General features: G+C 43.6%; 1 protein-coding gene across 2 annotated transcripts in view; it reads right to left on the bottom strand.

Moving 5' to 3' along the window:
• MGA (MAX dimerization protein MGA) overlaps positions 1 to 15,711 on the bottom strand; it is a 124,322-nt gene that overhangs the window by 15,306 nt on the left and 93,305 nt on the right. For both annotated transcript variants that reach the window (XM_068254300.1, XM_068254299.1), the window contains exons 16-21: positions 14,992 to 15,276; positions 12,056 to 13,155; positions 4,197 to 4,306; positions 3,078 to 3,135; positions 1,008 to 1,184; positions 806 to 917 (exon numbers count right to left, since the gene is read on the bottom strand). In XM_068254300.1, the coding sequence (XP_068110401.1) occupies positions 806 to 917; positions 1,008 to 1,184; positions 3,078 to 3,135; positions 4,197 to 4,306; positions 12,056 to 13,155; positions 14,992 to 15,276 (1,842 nt within the window). The remainder of the gene's footprint in view (positions 1 to 805; positions 918 to 1,007; positions 1,185 to 3,077; positions 3,136 to 4,196; positions 4,307 to 12,055; positions 13,156 to 14,991; positions 15,277 to 15,711) is intronic.

Below are 15,711 nucleotides of genomic sequence, written 5' to 3'. Positions count from 1 at the left end.
TCAAGCATTTACCAGGCCCCACAGTGGATCAAGGATGAGTACAGCAAGGGAACCAGAAGACTACGGGGGCTGGAAGAGGACCCAGGTAAGTAAAAAAAAAAAAACAAACACTATCGTTATTTCCAACTCTGTATTCTTTAAAAAGCAGAATTTGTAGATACAGATTTAAAGCAGCAGGGACAACCATACTATCCCAGGGGGAAAAAAAGCATATATAAGTAGATAAATACATGTTCTACATACATCACATACGTATTGTACTGTCCAGGTTTTGATTTCAGTGACTGTTATATAGTAAATAAAGAAAAACCTGTCCCAGGCATTTTCCATCTTTACTGCCTCTGACTGAAGCCAAGTCTGATGCAATTTCCGCCCTTACTCTTTTTTTTCTGCTAGAAACTAAGCGGTCATATTTAGCTTGCTTTGTAAACACATATGAGCACAGCATAGATCATATTTCAGCAGCCGCTGCAGAGGGGTGAGGTGTATTTTCCTTCTTAGCCTTTCACACTGAATTGCCCTCAGCCAATTAGTGAGGAGCAGGCATGTGGTAAGGGAGATAACAGGCTTCCCTCTGTTCGCAATTACAAGAATAGAGCCAAATTGACAGATAAGATTCATTACAGCAGAAATATTTATGATTATATTGGAATGCTTGCAATGTAGACTGCATGTAGAGTACATAATAAACACAGAGCAGTGGGTAAATGGAATTTTATTTTGTGGTTGACAATCCCGCTTTAAAGCAGGATAATAGGATATGGACCATGCACACGGTTACTTCTTATTATCACAATCTACCAACCTGATAGGTTTGCTGCTTTTTTGATCAGCTGACTCTGTTTTTGAGAGAATAATGTTTTTTGCTTTATGAGACTATCTGCTGTGTCCGTCAGTCCTTCAATCTCCTCTATAGCCTGAGAGAAAGGGAAAAAGGAACATATAAAATCGCACGTCCGGGCTATCAATTGTACTACTAGCTAACACTTCAATACATTCAAAGCCACCTTTTTAAGAATGTAGCTTTTTGAAACCTTTGGAAGGTTGTGAAGACCCAGAGCATCCTTCAGTTTATCAAAGTGATCCCTCATCTCGCTTCTCCGCTTGCGTTCATTTGCGGTGTGGTTCTGACGATAGGAAACTGATTCTACATCTACTGTGGAATAGAGGTCATCTTTATTCGCCTACAAAAATGAAAACACATTTACAGAGCTGCACTTTTCTGTCCCAAACACATGTTGCAATGAAATACTCATCTCTAGAAAGGAGTTTAAAGGGAACCAGAGACGAAGCACCCTTGTGTATTTTACCATGTATATCAGTAAGAACATTAGAGAAAACACTTACCATGCTGTCTGTTTCAACCTCACTGCTAAAAGTGTCTGTTATCAGCAGTCACAAGAATCCCAGACTGAGCAATTAAATCTGGCTTTGCTGGGAATGATTATTGCTGAGTCATTATAGCATAGCCACAAGGGGGCAGGCTTGGGCTTGAAATAACACCACAGAAGACAGACTTAGCTATAATCTTTCTGTAGCAAAGCTAGACGGAGCAGCCTGACTTCTTAGTCGGGGATTCTTATCAGAGGTGATAACAGTCAGATTACACAGAGAACAATGAAACAAAGAGCAGATTAGGTGTTTACTGTCATGTTCCCACTGATTTATAAGGTAAAATACAAGAGGGTGCTTCATCTCTGGTTCTCTTTAAATGCAGACTTCCCATGAAAATTTTACTCTGACTTCAATGAGCCAATCAAGTTCAGTAGCTATTAACTGCTTAAAGAGACACTGAAGCGAGACTAAATCTCGCTTCAGTGCTTATATTCAGCAGGGGCATGTGTGCCCCTGCTAAAACGCCACTATCCCGCGGCTAAACGGGGGTCCATTACCCCCCAAATCCCCCCCTGCAAAATCTACGACCAACTTGGTCGTAGATTTTGCTGCTGTTGAGGCAGGGCTAACGGCTGCAGCCCTGCCTCTCAGCGCCGTCTATCAGCGGCGCATCGCCGCCTCTCCCCCGCCCCCCTCAGCGAAGGAAGACTGTGAGGGGCGGGGGAGAGGCGGAGATACGCGCTGACAGATGCGCGTGAGGCATGGCTGCGGCCATTAGCCCTGCCTCAATTAGGAAGAGATTCCCCCGCTGCACGGAGGGGATTTGTGAGGTAAGAGACCCCCTTTTAGCCGCGGGATAGCGGTGTTTTAGCAGGGGCACACATGCCCCTGCTGAATATAAGCACTGAAGCGAGATTTATTCTCGCTTCAGTGTCTCTTTAATTAACCAGCTGCCAGCTAAATGATCAGCAGCTACTGGACTTGATTGGCTTGGTTTCATGAAGTTAGTGGAAACTGCATTCAAATACACCTGTATAACTTACATACATAAAGTCACGGCTTTTTATATATTGTAATGAGGATAGATCAGGGCTGGGCAAACTTTGCGCATTCCAGGTCGCATTCTTAACATTCCTTCCCTCCCTGCAGTCACGAACCTAAGAAATTCAGGGGTTAACAATCACCTACTCGCAGCTTCCTGTGCCGGGTCTCCATGGCCACAGAGCATTACGTGACACACCGCCAGGACATGCCAGCGTGTAATATGCTGGCACGTCCTGACGGCGACCTTCTATATTACACTAGTTGTAATATAGTAGGTCAGGCGAAAAAAATTTTTCACATGCACCAAGATACTAGACTATTTCTCTTTATACCTCAACGCTGTGATGAAGAAAGAGTGAACAAACGTTTTGCTAACATTTCTTCTGTCAAATCATCCGCACAGTTGGTGAGCAGAAAGGGGTGTGTCATACTTGCCTTACCAGATGTGGTAGGACTGCATTAAGGATGTACAGACAAGACTTTCCCAGCTCCCACTCTGTACATGCACAGATTCTGATGCCAAACTTGCGAACAGCTAATCATAAAAAGGCCTGCTATAATGTTGGACATTAAACTAGTGAAAATGTAAATAGCTACTGAATTTCTCAATGGATTCTGGTAGATCACACTGATGCAAAGTGTCTCATACACAAGCCTACTATCACATGGGAAGGACTAACCGATCTCTGTAACCTTACCTTCAATCCTTTCCTGTGTTTCCTTGAGCGCCTTGCTTGATCACTACTTGTAGAGTTACTGCAAAAGAGAAAAATAGTTTTACAAAATCAAAACGAGAAGTGCAATATACTGGAAGTAAGCAGGGGTGAGAGACAACCACACTTTGCGGTTCATATACATCTGGCCCAGGCAGTTAGCAGAAATCTTGCTGAGCTGACCCCACCCTGGACCATAAGGACTGAAAAGAGGCAACTACAGCCCCCAAACCAGCCTCCGCAGGTCAGAAAAAGGTTGATACTCAAAAAAGCATCTATGACCCCCCCCCCCCCTAGATGCCTTACAACTTCTATTATACAAAAAGGCCTGCGTGCCCAAAGTGCCCCCTAAAAAAAACCGCAATGACCGGAAAATTCATATATTTCGCTGCCCACTTTATTAGGAAGGTCTTGCTAGCACATAGCTGGACCTTTTTTCCTTCAGAACTGCCTTAAAATTTCTAAAGAATGCTATTTAGAATTAAGTTCATATTGACATATCATCATATGCTTTTGAAAATGTGTTAGCTTTCCAGGTCTCGCTGCATGGTGCAGAGACCGACCGCAGGGCCGGCCTTACTGCGCCTACGCGAGCCGCCGATGTCAGTCATCGCCGCGTGGTCCGCGGCGCACTGCGCAGGTGGTTGGGGTCTATGGTCCTGAACTGGTTAAAGTGAATGGGAACCGCATTTAAAACAATAAGACAGATACTTACCCAGGGAGAGGGAAGGCTCTGGGTCCTATAGAGCCTTCCCGCTCCTCTCCTGGTCCCGTCGTTCCGGTGCTGGCTCGCCCGGTAGCAGTATTTGACTAAATTAGTCAAATACTGCTTTACCCGGCCAAAGGACACAGCTCAAGAAGACTGCCAAACACCCTTTTCGGTGGGGGATTGAAACGGGGGGGGGGGGGGGGGGGGGGGGGAGGGAAGCCCGCACCGCACAGGACAGAGAGCACCGAGAGAGGAGGCAGAAGGCTCTATATGACCCAGAGCCTTCCCTCTCCTTAGGTAAGTATTTGCTTAATTTTTTTTAAAATGCGGTTCCCATTCACTTTAAGAAATCTGAACTATGTACAATATAGCATTAATCCCACGTATACACTTACACATCTACATCTGAACTCAAAGGAGAAATGGATGCCTTAAGGCGAGAAAGATTCCTCTTCTCAGAAAGTTCTTCCACTGTTTCAATGTCCACCGACCCATCAGCTTCACTCTAGAGGTTTAAAGACATACATCAGTGAATTAATTTCTGCCAATTCAATCTATGCATAAGAATTGCAATAACTTCACTGCCAGGAGGGAAGACTGACACAGTCATACCAACCTAGGAGTAGCAAATGGTCATAATTACAGGTCTTCATCCACTATAAAAATTACTGCCGTAATTAAACTTATGTTTGATTTGGTATAAATATTAACCTTCCTGCGGTATGATCATTTCCGGATTTTAGGGTCTAAAAGCGGTGCAATTTTTTTGCCCATTTTTAGACGGTAAAACCCGAAAAGAATCTTGCTGTTAGAAAGCTTGCAGCAGCCCCTGCACAGATTCACCTCCCTGGGATCCAGCGCTGCAGTTTTCCCTCCATCCTCCAGGTGGCACTATAACCATGTAATGAGATTGCGGGCTGTCGTCATGACGGATCTCACCAGAGGGATGCAGAACCTCAGAGGACAGGAAGGAAAGTGGCTTCCAGCATCTGGATGTCGGGAAAGGAGAGTAGGGATGATCACAGATATGCAAATTGTCCCTGGTTGATGCAAATGTATGCAGCTTGAAAATGGACCAATCACCTGGGTTTAAATTGATTGGTCCATTTTCAAACTGCATACATTTCATAAAAATTTGCATAATTTCAGAACAATTTGCATCTCATTGATCATCCTTAAAGGCGAATTAAAACGCCCACTGCACGCTATACTCTGCACGGGGCTCCTGGCAGCTAATCCGAAACAGATTCTGGCTTCTTTTTTTCCCACACTGAGTCTGACTCGGGGTTACTGCCAGGGAGGTTAAATCAAACAAAACTAGATAAAAATGTGGACCACATCTGATCAATTTCAATCAAATTATTGAGTTGATTGGAAAAAAAAGTAAATAAAAATCATTATGAACGAGGAATAGCAAGGGTAGATTGCTCACCGTGTAATTTAGCACAGGCAACGCGAAACACATTGCCTGTGCTAAATAAAAAATCTTTTGCTATACACAAGGATATTGAGGTAAGCCACCTCATAATCTTTTCGTTTTTAAGCTGTTTTTAGATGCTTTTATCCAACCAGGGCGCCTCTTTACCCTATTGTGCTATTGAGTTAGAGGCTGAGAGCCACGGTTGCCATGTTTTAGTGAAAGACAAAGTCGTATCATTAATGATGGCCAGTAGTCTTTCAGATATTAATATATCCTTGACAATGAGATCTGTCAAACCTATAGAAAGACTGGGCGTTAACCATTGACGAGCTATATGTAACCTTGCTGCTTTGGCAATTTGCTGTGCCAACCTATGCTGAGAGTACTTCCATTTTGCGGTTTGTCCCCCAGTAATAGAAGGAATGGGTCGGGAGAGAGTGGTAACTCAAGCGCAGTGCTAATAACTGAGGTAACCTCAGCCCAGAATCTCTTTACAACTGGACAGAACCACCAGACATGTGCCATGTTCCCTACCTGCCCACATCCTCTGAAATAGAGCTGTGAGTTGGATTTAGAGAAGGTGTGGAGCTTTTGAGGAGTGAGGTAGGTACGATGCAGTATTTTATAGTTAGTCTCAATGTGAGAATAATAATTACTTCCTTTGGTTAAGGTAATGTAGCATTTGGTCCAACGTTTCATAGGTAAGGTCTGGCCCAGATCGTCTTCCCAAGCTCTCACTGATTTTAATTTAGCAGGGTCTAATGGTTGGGAGATTATTGAGTATAGGAAGGAGATTAGTCCTCCCTCCAATGGTCATAGTGAGCACCAGGCTTCATACGGGGTGCGATATAACGTGGTATTGGCCTTGATTGGGAGTTACATAATTACATAGTTATTTTGGTTGAAAAAAGACATACGTCCATCGAGTTCAACCAGTATAAAGTACAACTCCAGCCTGCTCCCTCACATATCCCTGTTGATCCAGAGGAAGGCGAAAAAACCCTTACAAGGCATGGTCCAATTAGCCCCTAAAGGGAAAAATTCCTTCCCGACTCCAGATGGCAATCAGATAAAATCCCTGGATCAACATCATTAGGCATTACCTAGTAATTGTAGCCATCGATGTCTTTCAATGCAAGGAAAGCATCTAAGACCCCTTTAAATGCAGGTATAGAGTTTGCCATAACGACTTCCTGTGGCAATGCATTCCACATCCTAATCACTCTTACTGTAAAGAACCCTTTCCTAAATAAATGGCTAAAACGTTTTTCCTCATTGCGCAGATCATGTCCTCTAGTCCTTTGAGGAAGACCTAGGGACAAAAAGCTCATCCGCCAAGCTATTATATTGCCCTCTGATGTATTTATACATGTTAATTAGATCCCCTCTAAGGCGTCTTTTCTCTAGACTAAATAAACCCAGTTTATCTAACCTTTCTTGATAAGTGAGACCTTCCATCCCACGTATCAATTTTGTTGCTCGTCTCTGCACCTGCTCTAAAACTGCAATATCTTTTTTGTAATGTGGTGTCCAGAACTGAATTCCATATTCCAGATGTGGCCTTACTAGAGACTTAAACAAGGGCAATATTATGCTAGCATCTCGAGTTTTTATTTCCCTTTTAATGCATCCCAAAATTTTGTTAGCTTTAGCTGCAGCTGCTTGGCTTTGAGTACGATTATTTAACTTATTGTCAATGAGTACTCCTAAGTCCTTCTCCAAGTTTGATGTCCCCAACTGTATCCCATTTATTTTGTATGGTGCTAGACCATTAGTATGTCCAAAATGCATGACTTTACATTTGTCAACATTGAATTTCATCTGCCATGTATGTGCCCATATAGCCATCCTATCCAGATCCTGTTGCAATATGACACTATCTTCCTAAGAGTTGATGATTCTGCACAATTTTGTATCGTCTGCAAAAATAGCAACATTGCTCACTACTGCCTCTACTAGGTCATTAATAAATAAATTGAAGAGCACTGGACCCAGTACAGACCCCTGAGGGACCCCACTGCTAACAGTCTCCCATTTTGAGTACGATCCTGTGAGGATCCGCTCGGCTGCCTGCGCAGGCAGGCAGCTTTTTGACCACTGTTCAGGTCTGCATTCTGCAGGTCTCTGGAAGAGAGACCTTTTGTCAGTTTTGCAGCTTGCTGCTGAGGAATTTGCATACGTTTGTCATGCAGATTGCCTAGCCACATCCTTTGTAGGCTTGCTCTATATATACCATGTGATATCACAGACCTGGGCTGGTCATAAGCGTTAGTCCTGTGAAAACACTCCTGGAGTGTCAGCCTTGCTCATTGTTTAAAGATTATCTCAGAGTAATTCCTGGGACTGCACTAGGCAGGTTCCCTAGTGCAGTTAGGATTGCATATCTGTTTGTCTGTTACGATTGTCCTGTCCCAGCGGTGGTCGACAGGAAGTCGTTCTGATCTTTGTTCTTGGAGTATAGCTGGAGCAGCGGTTGCTACCAGCTATCTCATCTGATCTGTCTTGCCTGGATCGCACTCGCCTTGCGCTAGTGCTGTGGATCCTTCTGTTCTGTCTTCCTGGATTGCACTAGTCTCTTACGCTAGTGCTGTGGATCCTATCTCTCACTTATTCCTGTTTTGGTGTATCTGTCTTGTCTGCTACGAACGCTTGCTGGAGGCTCGGTGAGGTAACCGTTAAGCAAGCGCTCGCGTCCTCTGTTTTAGGTTTGTCTGTCGGTGGTTAGTTAGGCGTGCTTGTCTCTGTTGTGCTTAACACGCGGAGACCGCGCATAAAGGCGTGCACTGTTGCGAATGAGTGCGGTGTTCGCGTTTAATTAGTTAGCGTTTGTTATTTTCCTTATCTTCTCATTGTATATTTGCTGTGCCTTTGCTACTCTCGTGCTCTGCCTTGCTGTAGCCTTGTGTCACCTCTGGCAATCGCCTCTCGCGCGATTGCGTTCCTACTTCATATCTGCTGTTGTGTGTGCACCGTCGCGGGTTGGCGACTAGTTTGGTGCACATACAATCTGTCCCTTTGCTCAATCATTCGCAATCGTTTCTCAGGCGATTGCGTTCTCACTCAGTTTCCTTTGTTTTGTGTTCTCCGTCGCAGGTTGGTGGCTAGATTGGTGGACATACATACATTCCTCATCTGTGCTTATTCGGTCTTGTGTCGCTGTTAGCAACCGCCATCTCCGGCGATTGCCTTCTCACTTGGTCTTCCTGGTTGTGTGTTCATCGTCGAAGGGTAGCGACTAGTTTGGTGAACACACATACCCTCTGTCGCTTTGATCTCTCCCTCTTTCGGGGCTATCTTACCCTGCGTTTCCTCCCTTCGTGCAATTCCTGTCTGGCGTGTGTGGCAGGGCAGAGGAGCTGTTCCTCTGCACTCCACAGCTCCACCTGCCGACAGGAATTTCCCTCTACAGGTGCATTGCACCTTTTGCTGGGTTCCCTCAAATTACACGCTTGTGGAGGATTTCCGCAGTGTCAGCGCACACCCTGTGCGCTGATCACGGAGAGTATTCCACAATCATTACAGATCCATTGACCACAACTCTTTGTTTTCTGTCCGTTAGCCAGTTCCCTATCCATGCACACAGACTCTTCCCCAGTCCTTGCATCCTCAACTTTTGCACCAGACTTTTGTGGGGAACAGGGTCGAAGGCCTTTGCAAAGTCCAAGTATATCACATCTACAGCATTCCCAATTTCCATAATAGCATTCACTACCTCATAAAAGCTGAGCATGTTAGTCAAACAGGACCTGTCTTTAGTAAACCCATGTTGATGCTGAGACATAAGATTATTTTCTACTATGAAGTCATGTATAGTATCCCCTCAAATAGTTTGCATACAACTGATGTTAAGCTTACAGGTCTATAATTTCCTGGATCTGATTTTTTGCCCTTCTTAAATAATGGGAAAACGTGGGCTGTACGCCAATCCACTGGGACTCTGCCAGTTGCAAGAGAGTCACAAAAGATAAGATAAAGGGGTTTATCTATAACTGAACTTAATTCCCTTTAATTTATTTAGTCTTGCCTTCACTTCTTCCTGCGTTAAGTATTTAATATTACAGTTAGAAGATTGAGACACTTCCGCCTCTGTAGTTTGCACCAGTGCTGTTTCTTTTGTGAAGACAGAAGCAAAGAAAGCATTTAATAACTCTGCCTTACCTTGGTCATCCACCATTGAGTTCCCACCCTCATCCTTTAGGAGTCCTATACAGTCAACCTTTCTTTTTTTAGAGTTAATGTACTTGTAAAACTTTTTTGGGTTAGATTTGATATCCTTAGCGATTTGTTTTTCAGCTTCAATCTTTGCCTGCCTAATTTCTTTTTTACAATTTTTATTGCACTCCTTATAATTGCTTAGTGCAGCCTCAGTCCCCTCCTGTTTTAAGACCTTATAGGCATTCTTTTTCCTCTTCATTTTATCTTTAACCTTTCTATTCATCCATAGAGGCCTTTTTTTATTCCTAGATATTTTGTTTCCATATGGGATATACATACTACAATATTGATTGAGTATAAGTTTAAAAGCGTGCCATTTCCCTTCAGTGTCTTCCCCTTGTAGTACATTATCCTAGTTCACCAAACTTAGTGCCTGCCTAATTTGATTGAACTTTGCTTTTCTAAAATTCACAGTTAGGCCCGCTGCCCCGTGGCCTATCAGTCATCAGATCAAACGTTAGCATGTTGTGATCACTATTTCCCAAATGTTCTTGAACCTGCACATTTGATACATTATCTGGTCTATTAGAAATGATCAGATCCAGTAACGCATTCCCCCTAGTTGGTTCAGTTACCATTTGAGTCAAGTAATTGTCCTGTAGTGCTGCCAGAAATTTAAAAAATGGTAGAGTTGCCGTGCCCTAAAGTATTCAGCTGGTGGGAAAGAGGTAGTTGAGCAAAATTGCGGCCAGGTAGGAATTTTGTCATTAACCAGAGTTTTGGCAATTGTGGTGACATCCTGAGATATCCACCATTCGAAAGACCTTGGTTCAAGACCCGGTGGAAAGTTTGGATTACCAAAAAATGGGAGTTGAATAGGAATTAGAGACTGCAATTTCCTGGAAATTTTGATATGGTTACAGAGCTGCAATAAGTGAGCGGATAGGGGAGATTTAGTGGCGTATTTGGCTGGTGATATGTGTAACGACCACTGAAGGGCAGGGAGGGAAACAGGAGATAGTAGTGCATTTTCAATATCAGCCCATAGTGGGTGATTGTGTTGGGAGTGCATTTGGGCTAGCTGAGTTATCAGAGCAGCTCTATAATAGCTAAATAGGTCAGGGATGCCCAGACCGCCTCTTGATCTGTTTAGGAACATTATTTTTTGTAATTTATTCTGCTCTTTTTGTTATTGTTGATAAATTTAAAAATAGAAGACTGAAGATCTTTAAGAGAAGATTTAGTAACCTGTATTGGAAGAGTTCGAAACAGATAAAGAAGGCGGGGCATAAGGTTCATTCTAATTGCCTGTATGCGTCCAGTCCAGGAAAGTGATGGGGAGTTCCATTTATCGAGTTCTCGTTTCAGCTCAGCGAACATTGGTTTGTAGTTAAAGGCAAAGAGATTTCTAGGGTCAGAAGATATCTTAACTCCAAGGTAAGTTATACAGTTAGTTTGTAATGTTAAGCCCAACGTGGAAGCCAGGGACGTCGCACTATGTTTTGAAAGGTTAGCAAATAAGATTTTTGACTTATTAATATTGAGGCACAAGCCAGAAATATTACCAAATTGTTTGACTAAAGTAAGCGAATTGGGGACTGACGTATTGGGGGAGGGGGAAATGTAAGTAATAAGTCGTCCGCAAATAGGTTAGTTTTATATTCTACTTTACCTACTTTAACTCCTTGTACATCAGGAGATGATCGAAGTTTGCTGGCAAGGGGTTCTATAGTTAGTGCAAAAATGCGGGGGATAGAGGGCATCCTTGCCGAGTGCCACGTTGAGTGGGAATAGTAATGGGAGAATCTGTAGGGAGTTTTAAGTAAGCTGTGGGATTGGAATATAGGCATTGGATTGCTTGTAAGAATGCTCCTCCTATGCCTGCTTTCTGTAGGGCAATGAGCATAAAAGACCAGTCTATTGTATCGAAAGCCTTTTCCATGTCACGGGAAAGTAAGGCAAATGGCTGTTTTCGGGAGTTAACCACATGTATTAGATTGACCACTTTTCTAACATTATCGGGGGCTTGTCGAAGTGGGATGAAACCCACTTGGTCCCTATGAATTCATGGACCCATGACTTTATTCAATCTCGAAACAAGTATGGATGTTAATAATTTATAGTCGAGATTAAGTAAGGAGATAGGTCTATAGTTTTTTATGTCTTGATGGTCCCTCTTTGGCTTGGGTAAAAAACTGTTATAATGGATTGTGGAAGTTCAGAGGGAGGGGTTTTTCCAACTAAAATTGAATTAAAGATACGTTTAAGATAAGGGGTGAGTATTTTTTTAAAATTTTTTATAATAAAGGGCTGAGAGGCAATCAGGGTCTGGGGCCTTGCCGTTTTTAAGTTTAATAGCGAGGAGAATTTCTAGGTCACCAATTGGGACATTGAGGGCCATAGCTTTATCTGGGAGTAAGCTGGGGGTTCTTAGCTGGTGAAAAAAGGGTGGTAGGTTTGGATCCCCAAAAGATCCCCAAAATCAGGGGGTTTAGTGGGTTAAGACTTTTCATGTGCATCTCCCCCAATGTTTGCCAACAACTCATTAGCAACTGCCATGCAGGAAAACCATGTCCGATTGGCAGAGAGCGTTTCTGTATGGAGAAAGGCTATTTAGAATAATTGCTCACCATTACTGAAAGTAAATAAGGGCCTTTTTCTTTTTAAGTAAACACTTACCTCTCCCTCACTAGAGCTCAGCTCAGCTTCTCTTCCTTTAGGACTAGATCCTTGACCTGTTATGAGGCTTCCATCTTGCTCCTTATTTTTAGATTCAGTGGCCAAAGCTTCCGCATTGTCCTGCTCCATTACTTTGTCCTCTGACCTGCTTGTGGATTGGTTGTTCCCCTGTGAATCTGCTGCCGACTGCACTAAGTTAGTACATGCTGGGAGCGTCTCCACAAGTATTACATCGTCCTTTTCTGAAGAGTCATCATCGCTTTCCACAACTGACTTTCTAGCATTCTTGTCTCTTTTAGCCCCAAGATTCTCAGTCTCTGTTGGAGAAGGGCTTCCAATAACTTTAGATTGAGAACTTTGAGTGCCTCCTTGTGGAGACCCCAACGTATCCTTGTAGCTGGTGTCAGATGTTGATTTCTCAGCTGAAGTATTTGACCTTTTAGGCTCATTTTCGGCACTCTTCTGTTCACCGTCCCTTGTATCTGCCGATTGAGTAACGCTGTCTTGCTCTGAAGAGGACACAGATTGTTTAGATTCACGTTGCCCCTCAGTCCCGTTAGAATTTCTGGTATTATCCAAGCTGCGCAGGTCTTCAGATGTTTTGTTGTTCTCCTCTGTATTTTTCTCGCTTGCCGTAACTATTGCTGCAGATTTCAATAATGGAATCTCTGGTAATTTATTTGGGTCTATCAAGACTGTAGGTTTCTTGGTCATCAATATAATCCTGGTTTTGGTAGGAGCTGTTTGTGAGCCGGGACTCAGCGTATTAGCTTGTGCAACCTTCAGTACTTGCAGCCCTCCTGACTGGAGTGGAATGCCTGAGGATGTAAGAATTGTATGTCCACCAGTGGTATAAGCAATAAATTTGGATGGAGAAAGCTCATTGCTAGTTTTCAGTAGTGTACTTCCCACTCTTATTGTATTTGCTTGACCAACTACAGTAGGAACTACTGTAACCCCCGACTTAACTGGGCTGATCTTAGGAATCGAGTGTATCTGTGTGATGGGTATAGGGGGAACCGATGACGATGCAGTGGCAGCAGAAGTAGAGGTGGCATCAGTCTTAGTTTGGAGAGGTAGTTTGATGCTCACTGCAGAACCTTGGGGGTAAAGAAAATAAATACATCATAAATATTTAAATCCAACTCCAAAAACACTGATGGAATCCCCCCCCCCCCCATATGCAATTAATTGTATATAATAATTGTATATAGAGGGCTCTTAGCACCAAAGTTTACAAATCTATCAAACCTGGGTAGGGAGGGGGTTAAGTCTGGGGGGGGGGGGGGGGGTGGTATCTGCTCCATTGGCCCCTCCCCATCTATTTGGGACCACCATCTTATCTGTCTCAGTGCCGCAAGTACCCACAGTGATGTCGCAATGCATATGTCGCAATGATATAATCACAATAATTAACTACATCTCCTGCCATAAATTGCAGTAGCCAGGGCCCTGCGACATCACTGCCGATACTTTGACTTGCAGCACAGGAACAGACAAGTTCTGTTAAACTTATGAGCAGCTAGATGTTCAGTTTATTTTGAAGCCCATCCCTTAAAGGATACCTTAGCGGTCCCGAATTTTTAAAATGGGGGGAGCAGGCATGTGCAGAAAGCGCCCACAGCTCTCTTCCGTCCCCCTCCGGGCTCTTCTAAAGGTTACACAAAGTTACTTCCTGGTTGATGAGGTCGGTGACTAGTGCGCAGGCGGTGTCTCGGCAGAACTCATCCTTGACTGTGCGCCCACAAGCACTCTGCACATTTTGTGATGGTGATGTAGTGTGCATGTGTAGAGAGCTCCCGGCCAAGGGCGCGCTCAGCTGGGACAGCGCCTTGTGCACTAGCCACCGACCTTGCCAACCAGGAAGTAACTTTGCAAAACCTTTAGAAGAGAACGGGGGAAACGTTGGGCATGAGGCCAGTTTTTAAAATTTGTGACCTCTAAGGCATCCATTAAAGCCCATCCAAACCCAAACATTTTTGCAGTTCGATGGAATGAAGAAGAGTTTGGTGTTGCTATGTGTTACCCTGCCTGGAAGATTTCATTCCACTTTCCTTCTTTGATGACAATCATGAGTGGAACAAGGAGTGTATAAAATATGCCCAAAGAAAAAAACAACAATAAAAAACTGCATTTATTGCTGTATGTGTCCTACTGTGGCGATTTCTCTCTATATCCTGTCTTTAGTGACACTCATAAGTGCAACAAGAAGTAAATACAATTCCTGCCACTGTGGACTATAAGTAAAATCCTTACAGAAATTGTAACTCTCTCTCTCAGGTTTTAAAACCCAAGCGCAGACAAACTATCAAATAGCCTGGAATATCGCAGCTGAATCTGGTAGTTAAGCTAGGAAGCCAAAGGATGAAGCTCTATGGCTGGGGCAGAAGGGGGTAGCAAGGACTTACACTGACTACAGACTGCAGGAGAACAAAATATTCTAGAGGTGGACCAATTGGTCTAGAACAGTGAACTGCATTGCGGGAGACTGACAGCCACAGTCATGATTCATAAAGGCAAATGCATTGTGGGACTTGTAGTTCCTTAAAGGGACTCAGAGCTGAAACATTAAAAAGGATTTAATACATACCTGGGGCTTCCTCCAGCCCCACCTGCTCCGATCGCTCCCACCCCGCCGTCCTCCGCTGCCCGCAGTTCGGGAACCGCTAACATAGATATTAGCAAAAAGAGGAAACCTAAGGAGGCAAATCTCAGGTTCAAACTGCTATCATGGAGAAATCAGCAAGAAGAGGAAACCTGCTGTCTTGATTAAAATGTACTTCACTTTTATCAATGAAGCAGGGATTGAGAATATAGCCAGTTATGGAGTACTAATCTGCCCTAAATTCTACCTCAAATTACCTAACATAATGGGAGAATACGCAAAATAACACAAGAGTATTGCAATGGTTAAAGGATGCTTGTTTGGCATTTACCTGAACTGCGGAGGACAACTTGCGGGCTTGACTGAGCGTTTCCCGTTGGAACCTGTTGCAGTGGCACCAGCTGGATAATTTGCCCGTTTGGGTGCCGGAAAAGGTTGACTCCATTAGAATTCTTAATGGGCTGCAAGACCATCTTCTGTCCAGGACTAGTAGTCTGCACACACTGAACAGGGCGAACAGGGGAGGAGCCAGTGCCTACTGGTATTAGGAGAAGCCGTGGACCCAGACGCTTATCAGAGACCAAGGTCGCTCTCGGTACTGATACAGAGGGAGTAACTGGAATATTAAACAACATAGATTAGATGCAGAACTGAAGAGATGTCCCAAAGCATTAAAATCAGGTACACAGATCTGGATTAGAACTGAAGATCTTCATTAATAAGCCTGTGCTAAACCTGGCTGTTGGCAATTACCTAAAAGGCAAAACTAAGAGCACCTCCTGGTTTTCAAGAATGCACCAGCTGCTTGACGGAGATCAGGAACTCTCTGTTCCTGATCTCCAGTGACAAGAGATACCATGGGTCGGATCAGAAAACCAGTCACACTATGTATAGCCTCAAGAGAAAGAAATAAAGAAAATGTTTATTATTTTAAATAATTTTTCCAATTCGCAAACAACCCCCCCTCCCCAAAAAAACCCCACCCTTTCCACATGCATGAAAGCATGCATACATGCTGCACAATTATACACACACTATCAGTACGTACAGA

Source organism: Hyperolius riggenbachi, chromosome 9 (genome assembly GCF_040937935.1).
Source record: "Hyperolius riggenbachi isolate aHypRig1 chromosome 9, aHypRig1.pri, whole genome shotgun sequence".
NCBI lineage: Eukaryota > Metazoa > Chordata > Amphibia > Anura > Hyperoliidae > Hyperolius > Hyperolius riggenbachi.
The sequence above is the reverse complement of the archived record's forward strand: the minus strand, read 5'-3'. Positions and strand labels throughout refer to the sequence as shown.